This window comes from Periophthalmus magnuspinnatus, chromosome 15 (genome assembly GCF_009829125.3).
Source record: "Periophthalmus magnuspinnatus isolate fPerMag1 chromosome 15, fPerMag1.2.pri, whole genome shotgun sequence".
Classification (NCBI taxonomy): Eukaryota; Metazoa; Chordata; class Actinopteri; order Gobiiformes; family Gobiidae; genus Periophthalmus; species Periophthalmus magnuspinnatus.
Genome location: NC_047140.1, coordinates 10,753,599 through 10,775,324, shown reverse-complemented (window position 1 = coordinate 10,775,324; position 21,726 = coordinate 10,753,599). Strand labels below are relative to the sequence as shown.

At 45.1% G+C, this 21,726-nt stretch overlaps 1 protein-coding gene across 1 annotated transcript in view; it reads right to left on the bottom strand.

Moving 5' to 3' along the window:
• Positions 1 to 19,977, bottom strand: part of gbf1 (golgi brefeldin A resistant guanine nucleotide exchange factor 1) — a 61,906-nt gene extending 41,929 nt beyond the window's left edge. The window contains exons 1-3 of the mRNA XM_055227126.1: positions 19,681 to 19,977; positions 17,895 to 17,987; positions 17,260 to 17,326 (exon numbers count right to left, since the gene is read on the bottom strand). Of these exons, the coding sequence (XP_055083101.1) occupies positions 17,260 to 17,326; positions 17,895 to 17,987 (160 nt within the window). The 5' untranslated portion in view covers positions 19,681 to 19,977. The remainder of the gene's footprint in view (positions 1 to 17,259; positions 17,327 to 17,894; positions 17,988 to 19,680) is intronic.
• Between the last annotated feature and the right edge of the window lie 1,749 nt (positions 19,978 to 21,726).

Below are 21,726 nucleotides of genomic sequence, written 5' to 3'. Positions count from 1 at the left end.
GTCTAGTTTCTACTTGTGTTCCTGTCCTTCTCAAAATAAAAAAATAAACAAATACAATTTTAATTAGACCTGGGCTTAGACCTGGTTCAGACTTCTATTAGAACGATTGAGACAGCAGAACATGGGGAGGAGCAGTGGAGTGTGGGTTTCTGTGACCCTGAGGTGATGGGATCGATCCAGGGCCAAGCTCAGCTCTGGGACTGAGCTAACGAGGCTAACGAGGCTAACACGATCACACGAGCAGAGGGTGAACTGGGTGGACCCTGGCAGCGTGCTGTTCACATAAGATTACTTTTGGGCATGAACTGTGAGGAGCAGACACAGAGACAAATCCCCCGCTCCTCTAGGCCCACGCTCCTCTAGGCCCACGCTCCTCTAGGCCCACGCTCCTCTAGGCCCACGCTCCTCTAGGCCCACGCTCCTCTAGGCCCACACTACTCTAGGCCCACACTACTCTAGGCCCACGCTCTCTGCTCCTCTGGTCCCTGCCCCTCACTGCTCCTCCCTGCTCCTCTCTTGTCCCCGTAGCCCCTCTCGTTAGTGGATGGGAGGCGACGCGGCGTCCTCGTGTTGTCCTACGCTAAACTCACAGCTCTGACAGCTCCATAATGGCTTCCAGGAAGTCAGGCCAAAATAAAAACAGAGCAACTTTTCCAGCCCAGTGAATCTGAAAGGTGCTTTTCCCACGTCAACGCAAAAATGTCCACTTCAGCATTCCAGCATCGTGAGGTTAGGAACGCGCCGGGACAGAGACAGGACAGAGAGAAATAGAGGAGAGGAGAGGGGGAGGAGGAGAGGGAGAGAGATGAGAGGAAGAGAGGAGCGACAGTTAGGAACACACCAGGACAGAGATAGGACAGAGAGAAAGAGGAGAGGAGAGAGGAAGAAGGAAAGAGGAGAGGAGAGAGAGTTAGGAATGCGCCAACAGACAGACAGAGAGAAAGAGAGGAGAGGGGGATGAGCAGAGGGAGAGAGAGGGAGAGGAGAGAAACTATAGGAAGAGGGAGAAGGGGGGGGGGACAAGACGGAGAGAGAGGGAGATGAGAGGGAGAGAGGAGCGAGAGTTGGGAAAGTGCCGGGACAGAGACAGGACAGAGAGAAAGAGGAGAGGAGAGGAGAGGGGGAGAAGGAGAGGGAGAGAGACAAGAGGGAAAGGGGGAAAGGGAGAGATGAGACAGAGAGAGAGAGGAGCGAGAGTTAGGAACGTGCCAAGACTGAGACAGGACACAGAAAAAGAGAGGAGAGGAGGAGAGGGGGAGGAGGAGAGGAGGAGAGGGAGAGAGGAGAAAGAGTTAGGAATGTCCTGGGACAGAGACAGGACAGAGAGAAAGAGAGGAAATTAGAGGAGAGGGAAGGGGAAGGAGGACAGGGAAAGACGGGAGGGAGAGAGGAACGAGTAAAGAACGCGCTGGGACAAAGACAGGACAAAGAAAAAGAGGAGGAGATGGGGAGGAGGAGAGGGGGAGAGAGGCTTGAGGAAGGGGGACAGAAGGGGAGACTTAAGATCATGCCGGGACAGAGACAGGACAGAGAGAAAGAGAGAATAGGAGAGGGGGAAGAGGAGAGGGAGAGATGGACAGAGACAGAGGAGAGGATGAGATGAGAGGGTGAGGGACAGAGGGAGAGAGTTAGGAACTCGCAGGGACAGATAGAGTGGGGGGGGGGACATCGAGGGAGAGCTAGGAATGCGCCGGGACAGAGGGAGGAGACGGGGGGGGGGAGAGGGAGAGAGACAAGAGGGAAGAAGGGAAAAAGGAGACAAAGGAGAGGGGGGACATGGAGGGAGAGGGACAAAGGGGGAGGAGTTAGGAACGCGCTGGGATAGAGAGAGAGGGGAAGGAGAGGGAGACTAGAGGGAGAGAAACGATAGACAGAGGGCGAGAGTTAGGAACGTCCCGAGAGGGTGACAGACTAAAGGGTGAGAGACAAGAGAGAGGGAGGGGGGGGGGGGCGCTAGGAATGCATCGGGACAGAGAGGAGAGGGGGAGGACAGAGAAGTAGAGTTAAGAACATGCCAGGAGAGAGAGAGAGAGAGAGAGAGAGAGAGAGAGAGAGAGAGAGAGAGAGAGAGAGAGAGAGAGAGAGAGAGAGAGAGAGAGAGAGAGAGAGAGAGAGAGAGAGAGAGAGAGAGAGAGAGAGAGAGAGAGAGAGAGAGAGAGAGAGAGGGAGAGAGGGAGAGGGAGAGAGTGGGGGAGAGATGTCAAACTGAGGCAGGAAAATTATGTCAAAAGCCTTTCGTGTCACTGTGGATTTTCTTACTGTTCTTGATACTGTTTTCAGCGTTTCCAAAAGTCTGAGGTCGTCCCTCTGCCCCTGGGCCATTATACAGAGTTAATAATATTTACATATATATAATAGGAACAAGAGGACATTTCATATGTAATAGACTGATGGAGACTTGTCCATCTTTATATGTCTCCTTTGCACAGCCCCTTTATCACACACAGAACTGACCCACCAGTTTTAACTTAAGTTCTCTCCTCTCTTCCTCCCCTCCTCTTTCCTCCTCCTCTCTCTGCTCTCTTCTTCCTCTCTCCCTTCTCCCTCGTCCTCCCTCTCTCCTCTCTCCCTCCTCTGTGATGCTGAGAGGTTTATTAGCAGATCCAGAGCAGGGCAGGTCTGTCAGAATCTTTCCCCTCTCTTCTCCTCCTCTCCTCTCTCTCCCCTCTCCCCTCTCCCCCCTCTCTCTTCCCTCTCTCTTCCCTCTCACCTCCTCCCTCTCTTCTCTGTCCTCTCCTCCTCCTTGTTGATGCTCAGAGGTTTATTAGCAGATCCAGAGCAGGGCAGGTCTGTGGGCTGCAGTAGGATTATGGTTCAGAGCCACTAGCTTCAGTTTGGTCCCAGCTCTGAGCTAACGACCCCCAAAGCTCCAGAGCGCGTCTCTACATCACTGCTCCAAAACAACATGGCTGACACAGGTCGACATGGGCTGACACAGGCTGATGTGGACCCAGCCAAACAAGATCCAAACATTTGCACAGATCAGCCTCCATGAAAAGAACCAGGAATAAGCCCAAATCAGCCTCTATAAAAAGAACCAGGAATAAACCCAAATCAGCCTCTTTAAAAACAATCGGGAATAAACTCAAATCAGCCTCTTTAAAAACAATCGGGAATAAACCCAAATCAGCCTCTATAAAAACAATCGGGAATAAACCCAAATCAGCCTCTATAAAAACAATCGGGAATAAACCCAAATCAGCCTCTATAAAAACAATCGGGAATAAACCCAAATCAGCCTCTATAAAAACAATCGGGAATAAACCCAAATCAGCCTCTATAAAAACAATCGGGAATAAACCCAAATCAGCCTCTATAAAAACAATCAGGAATAAACTCAAATCAGCCTCTATAAAAACAATCAGGAATAAACCCAAATCAGCCTCTATAAAAACAATCAGGAATAAACCCAAATCAGCCTCTATTAAAAACAATCAGGAATAAACTCAAATCAGCCTCTATTAAAAACAATCAGGAATAAACTCAAATCAGCCTCTATAAAAACAATCAGGAATAAACTCAAATCAGCCTCTTTAAAAACAATCAGGAATAAACCCTTTGTGATGAAGACTACTCCTAAACTCCACACAGAGATGCTCTAACACATCTGGGACTGAAACCCAGAACTTCTTTCTGCGAAGCCAAAGAAAAAACGACAGTGACACAATGCAGCCCAACTAAACCTGTGCCGAACCTGTGCCGAACCTGTGCCGAACCTGTGCCGAACCTGTGCCGAACCTGTGCCGAACCTGTGCCGAACCTGTGCCGAACCGGTGCCGAACCGGTGCCGAACCTGTGCCGAACCTGTGCCGAACCGGTGCCGAACCTGTGCCGAACCTGTGCCGAACCGGTGCCGAACCGGGGACAAACCGGGGACAAACCGGGGACAAACCGGGGACAAACCGGGGACAAACCGGGGACAAACCGGGGACAAACCGGGGACAAACCGGGGACAAACCGGGGACAAACCGGGGACAAACCGGGGACAAACCGGGGACAAACCTTAGATTTTGAACTCAACTACCTGCCTCAGAGGGGGTATTTTACTTCCTTGGGGTAGTTTACTTCTATAGAATATTACTGTATTTTCCGGACTATAAATTGCACTTTTTTTTGATAGTTTGGCCGGGGGTGTGACTTACACTCAGATGCGACTTATATGTGAAATTATTAAAATATATAAGTTCACATCTTTGTTGTTGTTACATTGACAACCACGCCAGGGCACTCTAGGCTTGTGTACCAGTATGGCAGCCATGCGGCCGAAGATGAAGAATTTGGACTGAGATCGAAAGTAAACTTGTTAGATTGTTTTTTATGCTTTAGTTATCTGATTAACAATTAATATCTTTCGTTAGCATATACCGACATGTATTCAGCTACATGACGCATAGACAACTAACTTAATAAATATAAATGTGTTACGTTAGCGTGCTGTACTGCTATTCAGCCTGTTGTTCACCATTTTTTATTATTATTATAACTTGCCTTTAAAGACAAAATGTCTGTTCTTGGTCTCAGTTTTTGTTAAATAAATTTCCCCAAAACATGCAACTTATAGTCCAGTGCGACGTATATATGTTTTTTTCTTCATTATTCAGCATTTTTTCATTGGTCCATCTTATACTCCGGAGCAACATAGTCCAGAAAATACGGTAACTGTAAGACATAACATATTTAGATCACCATATTACAGTTTATTGTTTTGAAAATGCTATATTACCCAAAACCAACGTTTTATAAGTTTCACTTTTATTTTTGAGGCTCTAAGTTTATCCTCCCTTTGCTTCCTGTGCTAAGTCACTCCCCCTTCAGAGCACTATCACAACACAATCGGATTGCATCCCACTAATGAAACTACTGCACATCAGCTTTGTCAAGTTGCTGTGTACAGTTTTGTATCACGTTTTTGTATATTTTTGGTGAATTGTCATGTAGGAGCATGGGTGACGTAGGCTTGTGGGTGGAGTCTTGTACAAGCTCGTACTGCTAAAGAGGGTTCAAATAGGGCCCAGGAGAGACCACGAAATTACTCAAACATGCATGGATGACATATAAAACCTCTTCAGATTTGTTTTTTGAAAGCTCAGAAAGCTTTTTTTGCAGGAATACCTCCCTCCGCACCCAAAGAGAGCGAGATAAACATGCAGGTGGAAGGCCCAACAATAATAATTAGTTTTAGAATAAATATTTAAATTTTAAATATTGTACCTTTCTGACCATAAGCCCCAGGTTTCTCGTTTCATTTCATTAGCTCCAGTCCAAAGTTGACCTTTGGACTTCACACATTTGTCACGTCTCAAATCCAGTCACTATTTTAGTTTCACAAACACTTTTACTGCCGGTCCATACCTGGCAACCGTCGTAATATCTGGCAACGTGCATGCCCCTGCTGAGCTATGTGTTCTATGCTAACGACACAGTTCAAGTTTGTAAAAGCAATAAAGCATCGGCACATCATGAAACGGTCTCTGCACATGCTCAGTCTGCACAGATGGAGACAAAGATGCGAGACAGAGAGGAGTTGAGAGACCAGAGACCAGAAAAGGGACCAGAGACATGAGACTGGACCAGGTACAAGGGATAAGAGACCAGAGACCAGACCCAAGACCAGAGATAATATTCTCACTAATGGTGGAGCACTTCCATCATCTCTCAATACATTTTAATGACCTTTCTAAATGTGGAATAAAAATATAAGATAAGTTTATGTGCCATGGCCACTTCTCTGTCCGTCTGCCTCAGGGCGACTGCAGCAGGAACATGTCCCCTGACTGAAGAGGACTGAAGAGCCCACTTAAACCTGTCACCTGTAATCAGCCATGTTTGTTTACCCTTGTCTCCCAGGTCATGCAGAGGTTACGCAGAGGTTACGCAGAGGTCAGATGGGGTCACACCGGGGTCACACGGTCACCTCTGGCTCCTGTCATCAGCTCCAGTCCAGCTTTAACTGTTGATACTTTGACTTTGGTGTGCTACATGTAAGTTTATCTGGCTTTTATTTGAACACAGTTTAACATTCCCCCATAAAGGTCTAACAGAGCTTCAGACAGAGCAGTGAAAAAAGGTAGCATCACATGCCCAGGAAATTTGATGACATCAGCTGTAGAGTATCAATAATAAACCTGGTAATGTTCTGGTCCATACTGCAGGAGACTCTGCAGCTGTATTGTCAACAAAGACCAAAGTGGCACAACTCTCTGCTTTTAACATCATCCGTATAAATACACACGCTGCCTTCATGGGGAAAATCAGCCTCATCACAGAGAACATCCTAAAAACCTAAAACTATCAACAATTTGACTTATTAAGTGGGTCTGCCACTTCTCTGGCTCCTAGCCCCTGGTCCTCCTGGTCCCCCTGGTCCCCCGGTGCCTCCTCTGTGGCTCGTGCGTGTCCAGGGCTGATGGACTGTGGAGCAGATGCCATAAGCCGTGCTGTCACCGACCTGTTAGCACCACGTTAACCAGGACAGATTTATGACACCTCTAGCTATAGGAGAAAAGGAGTGAACAGGGGGGAGAAAGAGGAGGGGAAGAGAAGAGAGGGGAGAGAACAGTCCGACACCTCCAGCTATAGGCTACAGGAAGAGGGAGAGAGAAGAGGATAATAGGAGAGTGGGGGGAGCATTGTCTTCTACTAAAATTATGAAAGGAAGACACTATATGTTGGCCCCGGTACAGCCCCGGTACAATCTAGTCTTCATTTAGTCCATGAATCACTACTCAGATTAGCTGGGCTTTAAGAGCATAAATGTAAGTACCATATAATCACAGTAACACGGTAAGGAACGGGAATCAAACCAGCAACCATGAGGTTACTGGGCAAACACAGTCGCCCCAGACAGGAAACATGAGTGTGGGTCAATCTGAGCACGTTCCGTGAGGCTCTGACAGCAGATGTGGACCGACACCTGTGTGATCCTGGACAGGAGGGGGGTGGGGTGAGCAGGAGGGTGAGGAAAAGGGTAAGGAAAGGGGGATGAGGGGGGGGGGGGCATAAATCTCAGCTAAAGAGCAGAGACGACAGGAGCAGAGCCAGAAAGACAACACCGAACAGACACATGCAAAGACACATGACATATGAGGGTTACACTGAGGAAACATGGGACTGAACCAGGACTGGACCAGGACTAAACCAGGTCTTAAACTGGACAGTTGGCAGTCATTAAGGTACTTGACTAGATGACCTTGGGTTTCGTACATGTTTTAATTAAATTTGTACAGAGTGACTGAGTGACAACAGGGCTGATGGCTGATCTGGTGCAGACTGGCAGCCACACCTCTCTCTGCCAGCTCCGGGGCAGCTGTGGCTATTGACACTTTGCAGCTGAAAGCATCACACCCCCGGTGAATGCAACTGTACGCACAGCTCTGTCTGAAGCTCTGTTAGACTTTAATCTAAGCTTTATTTTAACACAATCTGACCATAAAGAACTGACTTATCTGAACTAAAACAGGTGAGCTGATTTGTGCTGTTAAACAAGTTCCTCTCAAATAACATCATAGTCACAGGCTAGCATTAGGCAGCAGTCACTCTCACCTTTTTGTGTAAAATCAAACTCCTCAACAGGCCCATGAACTTTTACTTAAATACTGTTTGGAGTTTTCATCTTAGAACTTTTTTCTGTCAGTGTTTGTTAATGTGTTTATTGTGTCACCATGGTAACTGCTGAACATCCCTCCATACAAATACATGCAGAACACCCCCAGAGTGATGAAGTATGACTAGAGGCTGTGCTTTAAATCCCGAGTATTATAATCACACTGACCTCTGGGACTCCAGTGTTTCTTTCTACTTTGTGATATCATTCCACATTTGGATTCATGGACCCAGGACCTGCTCTAGACCTGGTTCAGTCCACGTCTCTGGATCTCCATAATCCGGTTGTGATCCTGTTTTAGCGCCTGGTTTTATGAGGAGCTCCGAGTGTTCTCCGGAGACACAGTTAACTTTACGACGCCGTGTGTGAGTTTAAAGGATTAACCCAAGCACAAGTTAATCCAGGTTTAATCTAGCCCGGCTTTAGGCTAAGTGACAGCTCCCACTGATTTACACAGACTCAAGTGTGGCTGAAATAGCAGGCTCTCAGCAAGAACAAGACTTATGTTACAACTACACCAGATGCCCTCCCATCCTCCTGTAACCCTGTGTCAGATGCCCTCCCATCTGTATCCCTGTGTGTCAAATGCCCTCCCATCCTCCTGTATCCCTGTAGTGATAGACTGAGAGGGGGGCAGGTGAAATAGTTCTAGTTAATCTGCAGATGCTGTGGGTGTGTTAGGTGCCCTCCCCGATGTTGTGGTGTGGTTGGAGAAATACAGCAGGAGAACAGACCTGGTCAATGATAAACATGAGCAGGGCCTGCAATTATTTTAGAACTCTTACAACAACAACAAAAATCTGAACATAAAATTGGCTCCTCTGGCCCTGCTCCTCTGGCCCTGCTCCTCTGGCCCTGCTCCTCTGGCCCTGCTCCTCTGGCCCTGCTCCTCTGGCCCTGCTCCTCTGGCCCTGCTCCTCTGGCCCTGCTCCTCTGGCCCTGCTCCTCTGGCCCTGCTCCTCTGGCCCTGCTCCTCTGGCCCTGCTCCTCTGGCCCTGTTTGTCGCCTGTCAGGCTGAGGGAGGCAGAGTACACAGATTTAGAGAAGTGTGTGAGGACATGAATTATGAGCTGGTCCTCAGAGGAATCCAGCAGCTGTGTTCTGCCAACGAAACGCGCTCTGATTTATGAGGGAGATCAGGTGACACATGGGGGGGGGGGTGTTCAGGGGAGGGGGGGGAGGGTGAGGAAGGGGGAAGGGGGGCACAGATATGTGGGGTAAAAGGGGTATGACAGGGGCACGAGGCTGCTGTGGGTCCAAACATAAGAACAAAGACAAAACCAAAACGACAACTGCACTGTAAAAATATACGGCTCTTTTCATCAAGCACTGGATGAAACTGGGAATTAACCAGGGACTTGACTGGGGACTAAACTGGAGACTAGTCCAGGACTAGACCTGAACCAGGGGACTGAACCAGGGGACCAAAACTAATGGGGGGGTGGAGGGGCGTGAGGAAGGGCAGGGGGGCGAGGAGGGGCAGGGGGGCAGATATGTGGGATAAAAGGGGTATGACAGGGGCATGAGGCTGCAGTGGGTCCAAACACAGGAGAGAACACAAAAAAGTGACAACTGCACTGTAAAAAATATTCAGCTCCTTTCATCACTGCTTTAAAGTCCTGTCTTCTGAAGTACTCAGTTTTTTTATAGCCTTTAGATTTTGATGACTTGTAATGTATCTTGTCCAGAAAGGGTTCCATGTGTGTTCTAAATGGACCTGGCTCTGGGAGATGGGTCATCAAAATCAGGTTAAAAATAGTAGCTGCTAACATCATAGTTGATTATCTGTGTAAGAAAATAAGAGCTGAAGTAATGGTCCAGTCCAGGACTCGAGCAGGACTCAAACCACAAACTAAACCAGGAACTAAACCAGGAACTAAACCAGGAACTAAACCAGGAACTAAACCAGGCCTACACTTCTGGCCCATGGTTCAAAAGCAGGCTCATGTGTGACAGGTGGTAGTTTTTACAGTGCTCTGCAGCTGTCTGCCCCTGAGTTTGAACTGAAGCGTCTGAAGGAGTCTGACGACAGACGACGAGGAAAAGAGGAGAATTAGTGAAAATGTCTCAGACACCAGATTATAGAGAAGGACAACAGACCAACAACATGCTAAAAACATGCTAACATCATGCTAACAACACACTTAAAACACACTTCAAATACAGTAAACCAGACACTTCAGAAGGGTCAGGACTTTGTGGCCCTCACTAAAACCCAAGCAAAAGATGATCTGAACCATATCCTGCATATATAAATGGACATAGCTAACCTGCTATCCGCTGCGTTCCAAGTAGGAAGTGAGCATGGGCGCACTTCCAGCTCCATTGACTCTGGCTCCAATTCACTTTCTATGTGCGTTTTAAAAATTTATATTAACCTGCTTTACATGATCCTGGACCCTTGTCCCCAAATCCAGATATGAATATTAATAACAGACAATCAGGCACTTTCTTTCCCTGAGGTCACTTCCGCTAAAGGTAGCCTGCTCTGCTTCTGGGCTGATTTTTGTGTTCATTCAGGGTTAATCAGTGTTAAAATGCATACAAATTATAAAGATAAAGATTTGGTTCTTTTAAAAAATGAGATCCGATTCAAACTGTTCACATTAAGGACCTGTTCCAAAGAGCCCCATTTCCACTGTAGCTCACACAAACAAAGTGTTTTGAAACCTTATATTTTGTCCCTTTTGTCAGTCCATCCCACGAGCTTTGAGCCTTTACCCCTGAACTCCCGGCTGCTTGTGTTTACATGTGTGAGCCGCTGCGTTCCAGGTGCAGACGCCGCCGCTCCCGCGTCTCTCCGCTGAATACATCATCCAATCAAAACATCGATCGCAGTTTCTTGTTTCTTTGTCAAACGCAGCTCTGTCTTCTTCAGGGTCGACCACACAAAGGTAACGAACGCAGCCCATAATCCTCCTCCCCGCTCCCCAAACCCTCTCCTCTCAATTAGACCCTGCAAACCGGCACCTGCCAATCAAAGGCCACTGCGGGAGGCGTCTGGGGAGAGGGAAAGCGCATGAATAAAAATAAAGGGATTTGACGAAGCCGCGGTGCAGAAATCCAGTACAGGATGCAAAGAGAGAGAGACGAGAGTGAGGGGAGTGGAGGATAAGGAGGAGAGATAGAATAATTCAACAGTGATGGAGGAAAGGAGCTAAGAGCAGATCAGAGCTGTCAAAACAAACAGAGGAGAGGACTCAATTCAAACATCAGAGAGAGGAGAGGAGGAGAGAGGAGAAGAGGAGAGAGAAGAGGAGAGGGGAAGAGGAGAGAGAAAAAGACAAGAGGAGAGAAGAGAGGAGGAGAGGAGGAAAGGAGGAGAGGGGAGTGGGGAGGGGAGAGAGCAGTGAGAGGAGTAGATGAGTTTCTGTCGGTGTTATGAGTTGATAAAAACATTTCAGATGGTGTAACATTGGGATGTGTAATTGATAAAAATGCAATGTAGAAAAAAGAAGGGCTATTTCACTTCTACAGTTTGAACCAGTGACCCTTTGGTAAGTGGGCGAGGGCTTAGGGCTCCACAGCATTTAGAATGTGCGATGTTGAATATTTGAGTGATTGTGAGACACGCGTGTAAAAGCACAGGTGTAAATGAGGTTTAAACCAGAGAAGCAACCAGAACCGAAGAGAGGAAATGACAAGAACAGCTTCCGTTCCCATAGTCATCCATCTCCCACTGACACACTCCAGCAGACAAGTCGAGAAAGAGTGAGGAGCTGAGGGGGAGGAGAAGAGGAGAGAAGGAGAGGAGGAGTGGGACACCAGCAAACAAGTACAGACAGAGAGAGAGGAGGGAGAGGGGTAAGATGTGTCCAGAGAGAGAGAGAGTGAAAGACAGAAGGAGCAAAGGAGAGAGAGCAGGAGATGTGTCCAGAGAGAGGGAGGGAAGGAGCCAAGAAGAGGGGAAGCAGGAGAAAAAAGAGGGGGGGGGGGAGGGGGAGAAGGAACCAAGAAGAGAGAGAGAGGAGGGAGAGACATGTCCGGAGAGCGGGAGGAGAGGGAGAGAGGAAGAGGTTGTGAGAAAGGGGGAGGGAGAGAATGAGAGAGATAGAAACGAGGAGAGGGAACAGAAAGAATGGGGCCTACACCTGCCACTGTCCATCAAACTTAGAGAAAAAAATCTGAAAACACTGGACAGTGGAGAGGAGAGAGAGAGAAGAGAGAAAGAGAGAAAAAGAGAGAGAAAGGGGAGGAGAGACAGTGAGAAAGAGTAGAGAGAACGAGAGAGAAAGACAGAGGGAGAGAAGGGAGAGAAGAGAGAGAAGAGGGAAGGCGAGGGAAGAGAGGGAGAAAGAGAGAAGAGGGAAGGGGAGAAAAGAGCTAGAATGAGAGCAGGAAATGGAGATACAGGGGAAAGAGGATAGGAGAGAAAGAATGAGAGAGAGAAGAGAGGGAGAAAGTGAAAGAGAAGGGAAGGGAAGGGAGAGAAGCAGAAAGAAGGAGAGGAGTGAAGTGTCACACAGTCCAGACATAGACCTTTTAAATGTCTCAACATTTAAAAGCTCCAGCACATTTACAGGTTTGGGCAGAGCTGCTTTAGACCTGATTAAACTGGTTTAGTGTCGATTCTTCAGGTTTTTAGAGCCACAGAAAATTCAAAGATCCATGTTGTTGTAGCTGAATAAATGATGAACTTTTGGACACGGGAAAAGTCAAACTCAAACAGTGAAGCCTGAGATTCTTCAGAGCTGAGGTCACTGCATCTGCTCTGCCCCAGTGCCCTGGTCTCTACTCTCGTCTACTGACCTTCACTTAAATCAGACCTATTCTGTCTATACCTATAATGGCTGTAACCCATGGATTATTGAGTTATAATTTACACATTTAAAATTACAATATTCATCTAAAACAATGAATGAAACAGGTCCTCTGACTTCTGCGGCGACCAAGTGGAGCTGAAGTCGGTGTAAACGCCATCACAACAAAGCGCCGCATGTGGCGCCCCATGTGGATAGCTGCACATCACACTAGAGAGCAGCCCAATTTTTTTTTCATTTGTACCAAAATGACTACGTGATGCTGCCGAATCCTATGAGCATTACCAATTAAGAAAATAAAACTGAAGACAGTGCATGTGTCACAGTTGCCATGTACCGGTGGAGGTGAAGATAGAGGTAGATCAACAGAATGGTGTCTTGAAAATAAGACATTAAAGATTTCTCAAACATGAATCACTGCAAATACAACTTAGGGTGAGTGGAGTGTCTCAGGAGCAGCCTTTAGCTCCATCTCTGCAGACTTCAGTTCCTATCTCCACCCAAACATAAACAGACTGGTGTCCAAGTCTAATGGGTAAAACCCTGTCCTCCCTCAGCCCACTGCTAAACCTCCACAGCTCCAGCCACACACTCCACCAGCTACATCACCCTGGTCCTTCCTAAACGTCCCCAGCTCCAGCCGCTATATCACCCTGGTCCTTCCTAAAGCCCACACAGCTTTGGGCTGGTCCTGATTTCAGTTCTCCGCAGTAAGTGACAGAAAACACCAACAGCAGACTTTAAAACTTAGCTTGTTTTTTTTTTTCAACCCAGAGGATTTTACAAGGTCAGTGCTCATGCTTCTTTCATATCTTTAATGTGCAAATGTGTCACTGTCTCATGTTCTGATCCACTGCTTCACATTATGTTTTATGCCTCTGCCTCAAATGAGACTGTGTTCTCAACGGACTTACCTCATCAAATATTAAATACATAAAACAAATAAAAATGGTGGGGTTAACAATTATTATTAGCCCCTCCCACCAACAACAATCACACACCACAATCATACTAGAAAAGGTAAGAGAAGTGTCTGGCCAAATTGTACAATGACAAACTTGGTCCAAGCAAGAATCCATCCTCTGACCTTTGGGTGGGAGAGGGGCACTGCTCCAACCACTGAGCAACTGTTGATCTCAGTTTAACAAATAAAATACAAGACAACATCTCAGCAGCATCGGATGGCCTTCCCCACGCAAACAGACAGTGAGATCTGAACCAGGTACTGGCTGGTCACAGGGAAAAAGCACAGGGCAACCTCAAATACAAACATAAATAAAAAAAACTATCCAAGTTTGTTTGTTTTTGTTTTTTCAAATTACAAAGTTCCTCTATTTTCTAGCATCCATAAAGCCAAGACAGAAACCAGGTCTAAACCAGGATCCGGGTCTGGACTAAACCAGGGCTAGAGCCGGACTTTACTGTGGGCTAAACTCTGAATAAAATATGTTTACAGAACGCTTGGATCCTGCAGTGGGTTTGTTTGGTTTTGAACAGATCAAGTTGAAGAGAGAGAAAGAGGGAGAGACACAGAAAGAGGGAGAGAAAGAGAGAAAGGAGGGTTAGAGGAGGATTGTAGAGAACCACAAGCGCCTGTCCATCTCCACAGAGTCCCAGAGGACCAGAGGAGAGAGGGGGAGGAGGAGAGAGCACTGCCCAGGAACGAACACCACAGCTGGGGAAGGGGGATTAGGAGGTGCCACTGTTCAGGATTTTAGACAGTATTTTAATGTAGAGTAACAAAATGTGTTTTATACAACGGATTTATGAAGAATTCACTTTTAAATCATGTTGACTTGAGTAATAAAATGTAAAAGTATCACAGTGAGCATCCCTGGACTGAGGATCGGGCTGGGGCGGAGGTGGGAGGAAAGAGGGTAAAACTGTCCAAGGATAAAAGGAGATGGAGGTCTGAGGCTTCCATGGCACAGGAGGTCAGAGATGTTACCCAGAGATGAGGCTCGATGCTGGTGTAAAGAGAGGGAGGCGGGGGGGGGGGGGGGGGGGGGGGGTCTCTGGTTCTCACTGACTGAGGGAGAGAGTCCAACAGTGGCTACCTCATTGCAAAGGTATGACCCACAACAACAGCACAAACAGAACCACAGCCAGAACCAGAACCAGAAATAGAACAGAAACAGAACCAGAAAAACTGGACCAGGACAAAGAACAGAAACAGGACTAGGACCAGAAATAGAACCAGAACCAAAACAGAGACAGAACCAGAAACAGAGAAATAGAATGAGAACCAGAAACAAGACCAGAATCAGTATCAAAACAGAAACAGATCCAGAAACAGAACCAAACCAGAAAGAGGAACATAACCAGAACCAGGGCTGAAGACCCGGACTGCTGGGACCACTGCACCAATTTAACCTTTGGCAAAACGGGTTGTTCTCGGTTTACACTATATAAACTAACCAATGTCAACACTCAGAAAAAACAACGCAGCACTGAGAGAGTCTGTGCTAAAGATCCAACATGTCAGAACCTCATGATCTGAGTTTCTGGAGCTGTGACCCGATAAATACAAACAGAACCAGAGTGACACAGACATGAGCAGGTACTCGACAAAGAAGAACTTATGAAAAGAACTCCCCAGGCCACAGCTCCTGAACTCAAGGAGAATGTCAGGCTTAAAAGTCAAGCTTAAAATCAGGCTCAGTGCCCGATGGGAGCTGACACGTCACTCGCTGTGGATAGCTGCACATCACACTAGCAGCCCATTTTTTTTTCCTCCATTTGTACCAAAATAACTATGCGAATTCTACACGTATCACCGATTAAGAAAATAAAACTAGAAAAGGAAGTGTATATGAAGTACATCACAGTGGGCATGTACCTGTGGAGGTGAAAATGTGGGTAGATCGACAAAATGGCATCTTGAAAATAAATAAAAAATCACTCCAAATACAACTTCAGAGGCTCAATGAGAAGAAACAACTAGAACATGTTGAAAAGATCTGAACAGAATTGTTTGTAGAATAGAACAGAATATCTGAATGTCTGTTCTAGAGCAGAGGTCCTCAAAGTTTTTACACAGGTACCACTTCATCCTGGACTATATCAGGCCTAAATTAGGACTAACCAAGGCCTAAAATGAGACTAAACCGGGGATAATGTTCTAATGATGATTAACCCAAAAAGATTAAAAAATGCATAGATTTGTCTCTACATAAAACAAATACTCAAACTGCAGAGAGCGCCGTGTACTACGGACAGGTGATACAGTTGAAACCAGAAGTTTACATACATTATATAAAAAGACACAAAGGTTTGTTTTTTTCCCCTCACTGTCTGACATGAAATCAGACTAAACTTTTCCTGTTTTAAGTAAATTAGGATTACCAAAATTATTTCTATTTGCTAAATGCCAGAATAATGAGACAAGGCAAAAGACCTTGTGAAGATGCTGGCTGAAACAAGTAAGAATGCGTCATTATCCACAGTGAAACAAGTGCTGTGCCGACATGGGCTGAAAGGCCACTCTGCCAAGAAGAAGTCATTACTCCAAAATAACATAAAAAGGTAGGTTACCGTTTGCAAATGCACACAGGGACAAAGACCTGCATTTTTGAAGACATGTCCTGTGGTCTGACCAAACTGAACCAACCATTGGACTGTTTCGCCATAATGAGCATTGTTACATTTGGAGGAAAAAGGGGGAAGCTTGCAAGACTGAAAACACCATCCCAAGTGTGAAATACAGAGGTGGCAGCATCATGTTGTGGGGTTGTTTTGCTGCAGGAGGGACTGGTGCACTTCACAAAATACATGGCATCATGAGGAAAGAACCCATTCATCCATCTTCTTCTGCTTATGTGGGGTCGGGTTACGGGTGCAGCACTCTAAGCAGGGACTCCCAGACTTCCCTCACCCCGGACATGTCCTCCAGCTTCTCTGGGGAGACCCCAAGGCATTCTCAGGCCAGCCGAGAGACCTTCTGCAGCAACATCTCAAGACATCAGCCAGGAAGTTAAAGCTTGGGCGCAAATGGGTCTTCTAAATCGACAATGACCCAAAGCATACTGCAGAACTGGTTACAAAGTGGCTTAAGGATAACAAAGTCAATGTTTAGGAGCAGCCATCACGAAGCCCTGATCTCAGTCCTATTAAAAATGTATGGGCAGGGAAAAGGCCGATGTGAGCAAGACAACCTCCATAAGCCAACATTACTGCCAGGTATTGTGAGAAGCTTGTGGAAGGATATCCAAAATGTTTGACCCAAGTCATACAGTTTAGGCGATGGTACCAAATACTAATGAAATGTATGTAAACATCTGACTTCATCTGAAGTCATGAAAATGATTATGCTCTCATTATTGCTGCATTTACCAAATAGAAAAAAATGTGGTAGTCCTAATTGACCTAAAACAGTGACGTGTCAGATGTGGCTTTTTATATATTATGTGTAAAGTTTTGGTTCCATCTGTAAATGGGGGCAAGGGGGTGGGGGTGGGGGGAAGGGGTTAAGTGTCTTGCCCAAGGAGATAATGACAGCATTAATCTGTTGAATCGCACTGCCAACCTGTGGGTCAGTGGATCTGACCACTCAACCAATGATGTTTATGTCGAGAGCGGGACCTTCAGCTCAGTGGACAAACGCTCTATCAACTGAGGTACTGTAGCATGTCATATTCAAAAGTCTGGTATCTTTCAGACAAACAACAAAATATATCACTGCTTTTACCGGCGATAAATAAGAGTTTGAGGCTTTGATTGTTGATTCTGCAAAAGTCAGTTTTTTACATGTGAGCGACCATGTTAAAAATCAGAAGCAGGCCAAATACCGGGTATCATATCGGCTTAAAAATCCATATCGGCCCTGCTCCCCATAGTGTCCCAGTGGTAGTTGTACACTATATAAGTCAAATTCTATAGTCTATGTTTGCAACGTACCTTTAATGTTGTTGAGGACATCTCTGAGCTGAGCGAAGCTGTTCAGGAGGGGGTCCTGCTCCTCATCCTGACACAGACAGAGAGAGACATGAGAGTTTGATGTAAAAGTGAAACAGATCCTTTGCAGCTGTTATCATCAACATTCTCTGGTGGCGTGATGCTAACTGTAGGCACTACTCTGTCTGAGACTTTGTAAGACTTTAATCTGAGCTTTATTTTAACACAATTTGACTTATCTGAACTACAACAGGTGAGCTGATTTGTGCTGTTAAACAAGTCCCTCTCAAATATTACAGTCACATGCTAGCTAGCATTAGCCAACAGTTTGTCAGTTACTCACTCTCACCTTTTTGTTGAAAATCAAACTCTTTAACAGGACCATAAATGCTGGGCTTGATGACAGGCTCCGCAAAATGTGATCTTTAAATCACTTTTGGATTTTTTCTTCGGTTTTGAGACAATCTTAAAACTTTTTTTCTTTGTTGGCATTTGTTAATGTGTGCATTGTGTCACCATGGTAACTGTTTAACATTCCTCCAAACACATACATGTAGAACACCCCCATAGTGATGTGAATCTAAACTATCAATAAAGCCTCAGATGTGTGATAGTTGTGTTGTAGTTCATGTTCTTACCAGCGGTGTGTGTGTGTTCCAGCGGGAATTCCTCTTAATGGCTCCGACCACCAGCCCCACCTCCCCCTGAACGATGTACACACTCCTCTCCATCTGAAACACAGAAACTGGTTTAAAACTGGGACTGAACCAGTACTAAATCAGGACTGGATCAGAACTAAACCAGGACTGGACCAGAACTAAATCAGGACTGGATCAGAACTAAACCAGGACTGGACCAGAACTAAATCAGGACTGAAACTAGGGACTGAAACGAGGTTTGAAACTGGTCTGAAACTGGTCTGAACCAGGTCTAATACGCCACACATTATACAGTGAATAAATTCCATATAAATCCGTCAATCTCAAACTTCACACAGCGAGACATAAAAGATAAACAGAGAGAGATTATTCTGTAGATTAAACATGAAGCTGTGCCTGTCATGACTTCACAATGAGGCTCAAACAGGTGTAAAGTATGAGATTAACCTGGATTTAAGCCTAAAGTGAGTCTGCAGCCCTGAGTTTGACTAACAGCTCAGAAACAACGAGACTCAAGAGATCGCACAGGCGAGGACAGATGCCATGTTTGAAAAGAAGAGGTTTGAACAGGAAAGAGGAGATTAAATAAACTGCATAATATGGACTATAAGAGCCCCTACTCCTCTGATCTTCTGCTCGATCAGAGCCTCTACATCCTCTGCTTCATCTGCATCCTCTGACCCTCTCCTCTGAATCTTCTGCTCCATCTGACCGTCTCCTCTGATCTTCTGCATCCTCAGCCCCTTTCATCTGCATCTGGTTCTCTGACAGTCTCCTCTGCTCCCTTTGCACCCTATGGTTCCTCCGACCCCCTCCTCTGCTCCATATGCGTCCTGTCCTCTGCATCCTGTCCGCTCCTCTCCTATCCTATCTTGTCCTGTCCTATCTTGTCCTGTCCTATCCTCTCCTGTCCCCTCTCTCCTGTCCCCTCTCTCCTGTCCCCTCTCTCCTGTCCCCTCTCTCCTGTCCCCTCTCTCCTGTCCCCTCTCCTGTCCCCTCTCTCCTGTCCCCTCTCTCCTGTCCCCTCTCTCCTCTCCATCCTCTCTCCTCTCTACATTCTGTATTGAAGGCACTACTCAAACTGAGTAGTGCCATGAGAACTTCCTTTTATTCAATGGAAAAATAAGCATGTATTGATTGTAGCATTTATAATGTCGTTTTCTTTAGGACTGGGTAATGGAATCCGGTTTAATTGAGCTGGTCTAGAGCATAAAACACAGGCCAAAAGACAGCAGTACAGTTGGCTCTAACCCAGTTCTGTGTTGGGCCACCTGCGGATCTGAGGTCGGTGCTCATCACCTTAAACAGGACATTGAACAGCCTTCACAACAGTGTCAGTGAGAGACAACACAGTGACATGCATTTTAAAACATTTATAACACGTTCTACCTACAGACCATCACGTTTACTTCTAGCTTTACACAACAGCAACGTCTAATTATGGCTGCTAAAGGAAATGCTAACGAGATTGCATGTTTTTACTTTCAAACGTCAGATTAATCAAACCCTACTATGAAAATCGTTTAAATATAAAAGGTCAAATGTTGTAATAATGCATGACATTGCGAGAAGCTGCTAAAGCTCAAATCTGTTCAATATCTGCACGAGATGAGACATGCTAATGAAATCTGACGAGTTTTCACGTTGAAACCGCTCAAACTTAATTTTATTTTTAAAACAATGACATAATCTGCACTAAAATGATCATTATGAGTGTTGTCTTGTGTTAAATGTGATGTAGAGGTTAAAATATGAATAATATCACCTTTTCGTGGCTGGTGGTTCGAAGATGGACTCCAGCTGATGCTAACGTTGCCTAGCCCGCGGTGCTAACGGGAGCTAACCGGGGCAGAGTGAATGAACCCGGGGCTAAGTCGCTGTTTGTTGGTGAAATCACGGAAAGTAACGGGATCAGGGAGGCGCTAGGGCATTCCACGGGGGTACAACTCGGTGTACGCGGACTCCGGGGCTTTTACCGTCCACAATAGGGCTTCATTCTGCGGGAAAACGGGCTGCAAATGCGGCTAGCTGCTGTCACTGTGCTGCAGGTACTAGGGGCGCCAGGTCCAACGACAGAAACCAGCGAAAATAAGAGATCAAATACTTTTATAAATATTAGACCCAACAGGGTGGGTGAAAAAGATTGGGAAACGAAGCACAACTACAAAACTACAACTATACTATATATATATATATATATATATATATATATATATATATATATATATATATATATATATATATATATATATATATATATATATATATATATATATATATATATATATATATATATATATATATATATATATCCTATTATTATATATTGTGTCAAAGTTAAAGTAGTCTGTTGTTGATAGACCTTTGTAGGTTATATAATGTCTACAAATAGAAATAGAATCACATATCAGCCTCTCTCTGTGTCTGTCTCTTTCCATTTAAAGTAAGTAATTAATTATTTTAAAAAACTATTACATTGGGTGTTATGAAAGGGTGAGTTTGATTTGTGATAGCTTAAGCTTTTTGTGAAATCAATAACACGTAATATGCCTACAGTCTGAAAATACGCAATGTGCATCCTCTGATTTGGAGCAAATTAGAGTTGCTTTTCAACTGAGAATTGTAATTTTAAGCCTACTGTCTCAGTGATTGCAAGGTTTATTGAAATTTAACTAAAACTACCGAAAGCCTCTAAATCCTCTCCTTCATGATAAATAACTATTTCTCAAAAACAAGTAAAAAAAAACTTAAAAATTTATTCTTCCAAACATGTCTAAGCCTCTTTTCTAAAACCCACCCCAGAGCGGCGGTAAATGCGCAGACCTGGCAACCCCAGCCCTGGTAAACACACTGACGTGGAAAAGGCCTGCGCTCTCAACCCAACGCAGTGACGCACGCTGACGTAGAGTGACGGACAGGCAAGGAATGAGGGTTTTTAGGGTTTAAATCTAAAACTATCCACTCCACACTTCAACAGCGTTATTATAAACCCGTGTTACGCATCTAGAGTTATATAAAGAGCTGTACAAAGACATGTCATGATGAAATGTATATTTTATTTGGCAAAAGTAGGAGGGACAGATATGGAAGCGTCGCGGGGAGGTTGGTTGATTTTTTCAATGGTGATGACGCAATCACGTAGGCGTCAATTCTGGAACATCAAAGCCATAAACAAACGATCACAAACAGAGGAGCAAAGGGCAAGGCCGCACACTATCACTGTAAATATCAATATAAATATGAGTCAAAATAAAACTAACACACATACGACAGAAAATAATAAATAAATAAATAAATAAATAAATAAATAAATAAATAAATAAATAAATAAATAAATAAATAAATATAATAATAATAATAATAATAATAATGATGATGATGATGATGATGATGATGATGATGATGGCAACAATAACAATAACAGTAATATAATAAGAAAATAAATATAATAAAAATCCAAAAGACAAGAGTGTGAGGGAGTATACACATTTACATGTGTATTTACATATGTATGTTTACGGTTTAGGGTCACATTTACTATGTTTCAAACTGTTGTTACTTTTTGGGCAGGCTCACAATTTTAGTTCCCTTGTATCCATTTATTACAGAAAAAAAATCTTGGTCAAATACAGGTTTAACCCAGAGACACTGAAGGATGCGGCTGAGAAAAGGATACATTTCCACCTGACACACAGGGATACAGGAAGACGGGAGGGCAACTGACTTACACATAGAGACACAGGAGAATCAGAGGGTATCTGATTTACACACAGAGACACAGGAGGGTAGTAGAGCATTTGACACACAGGGA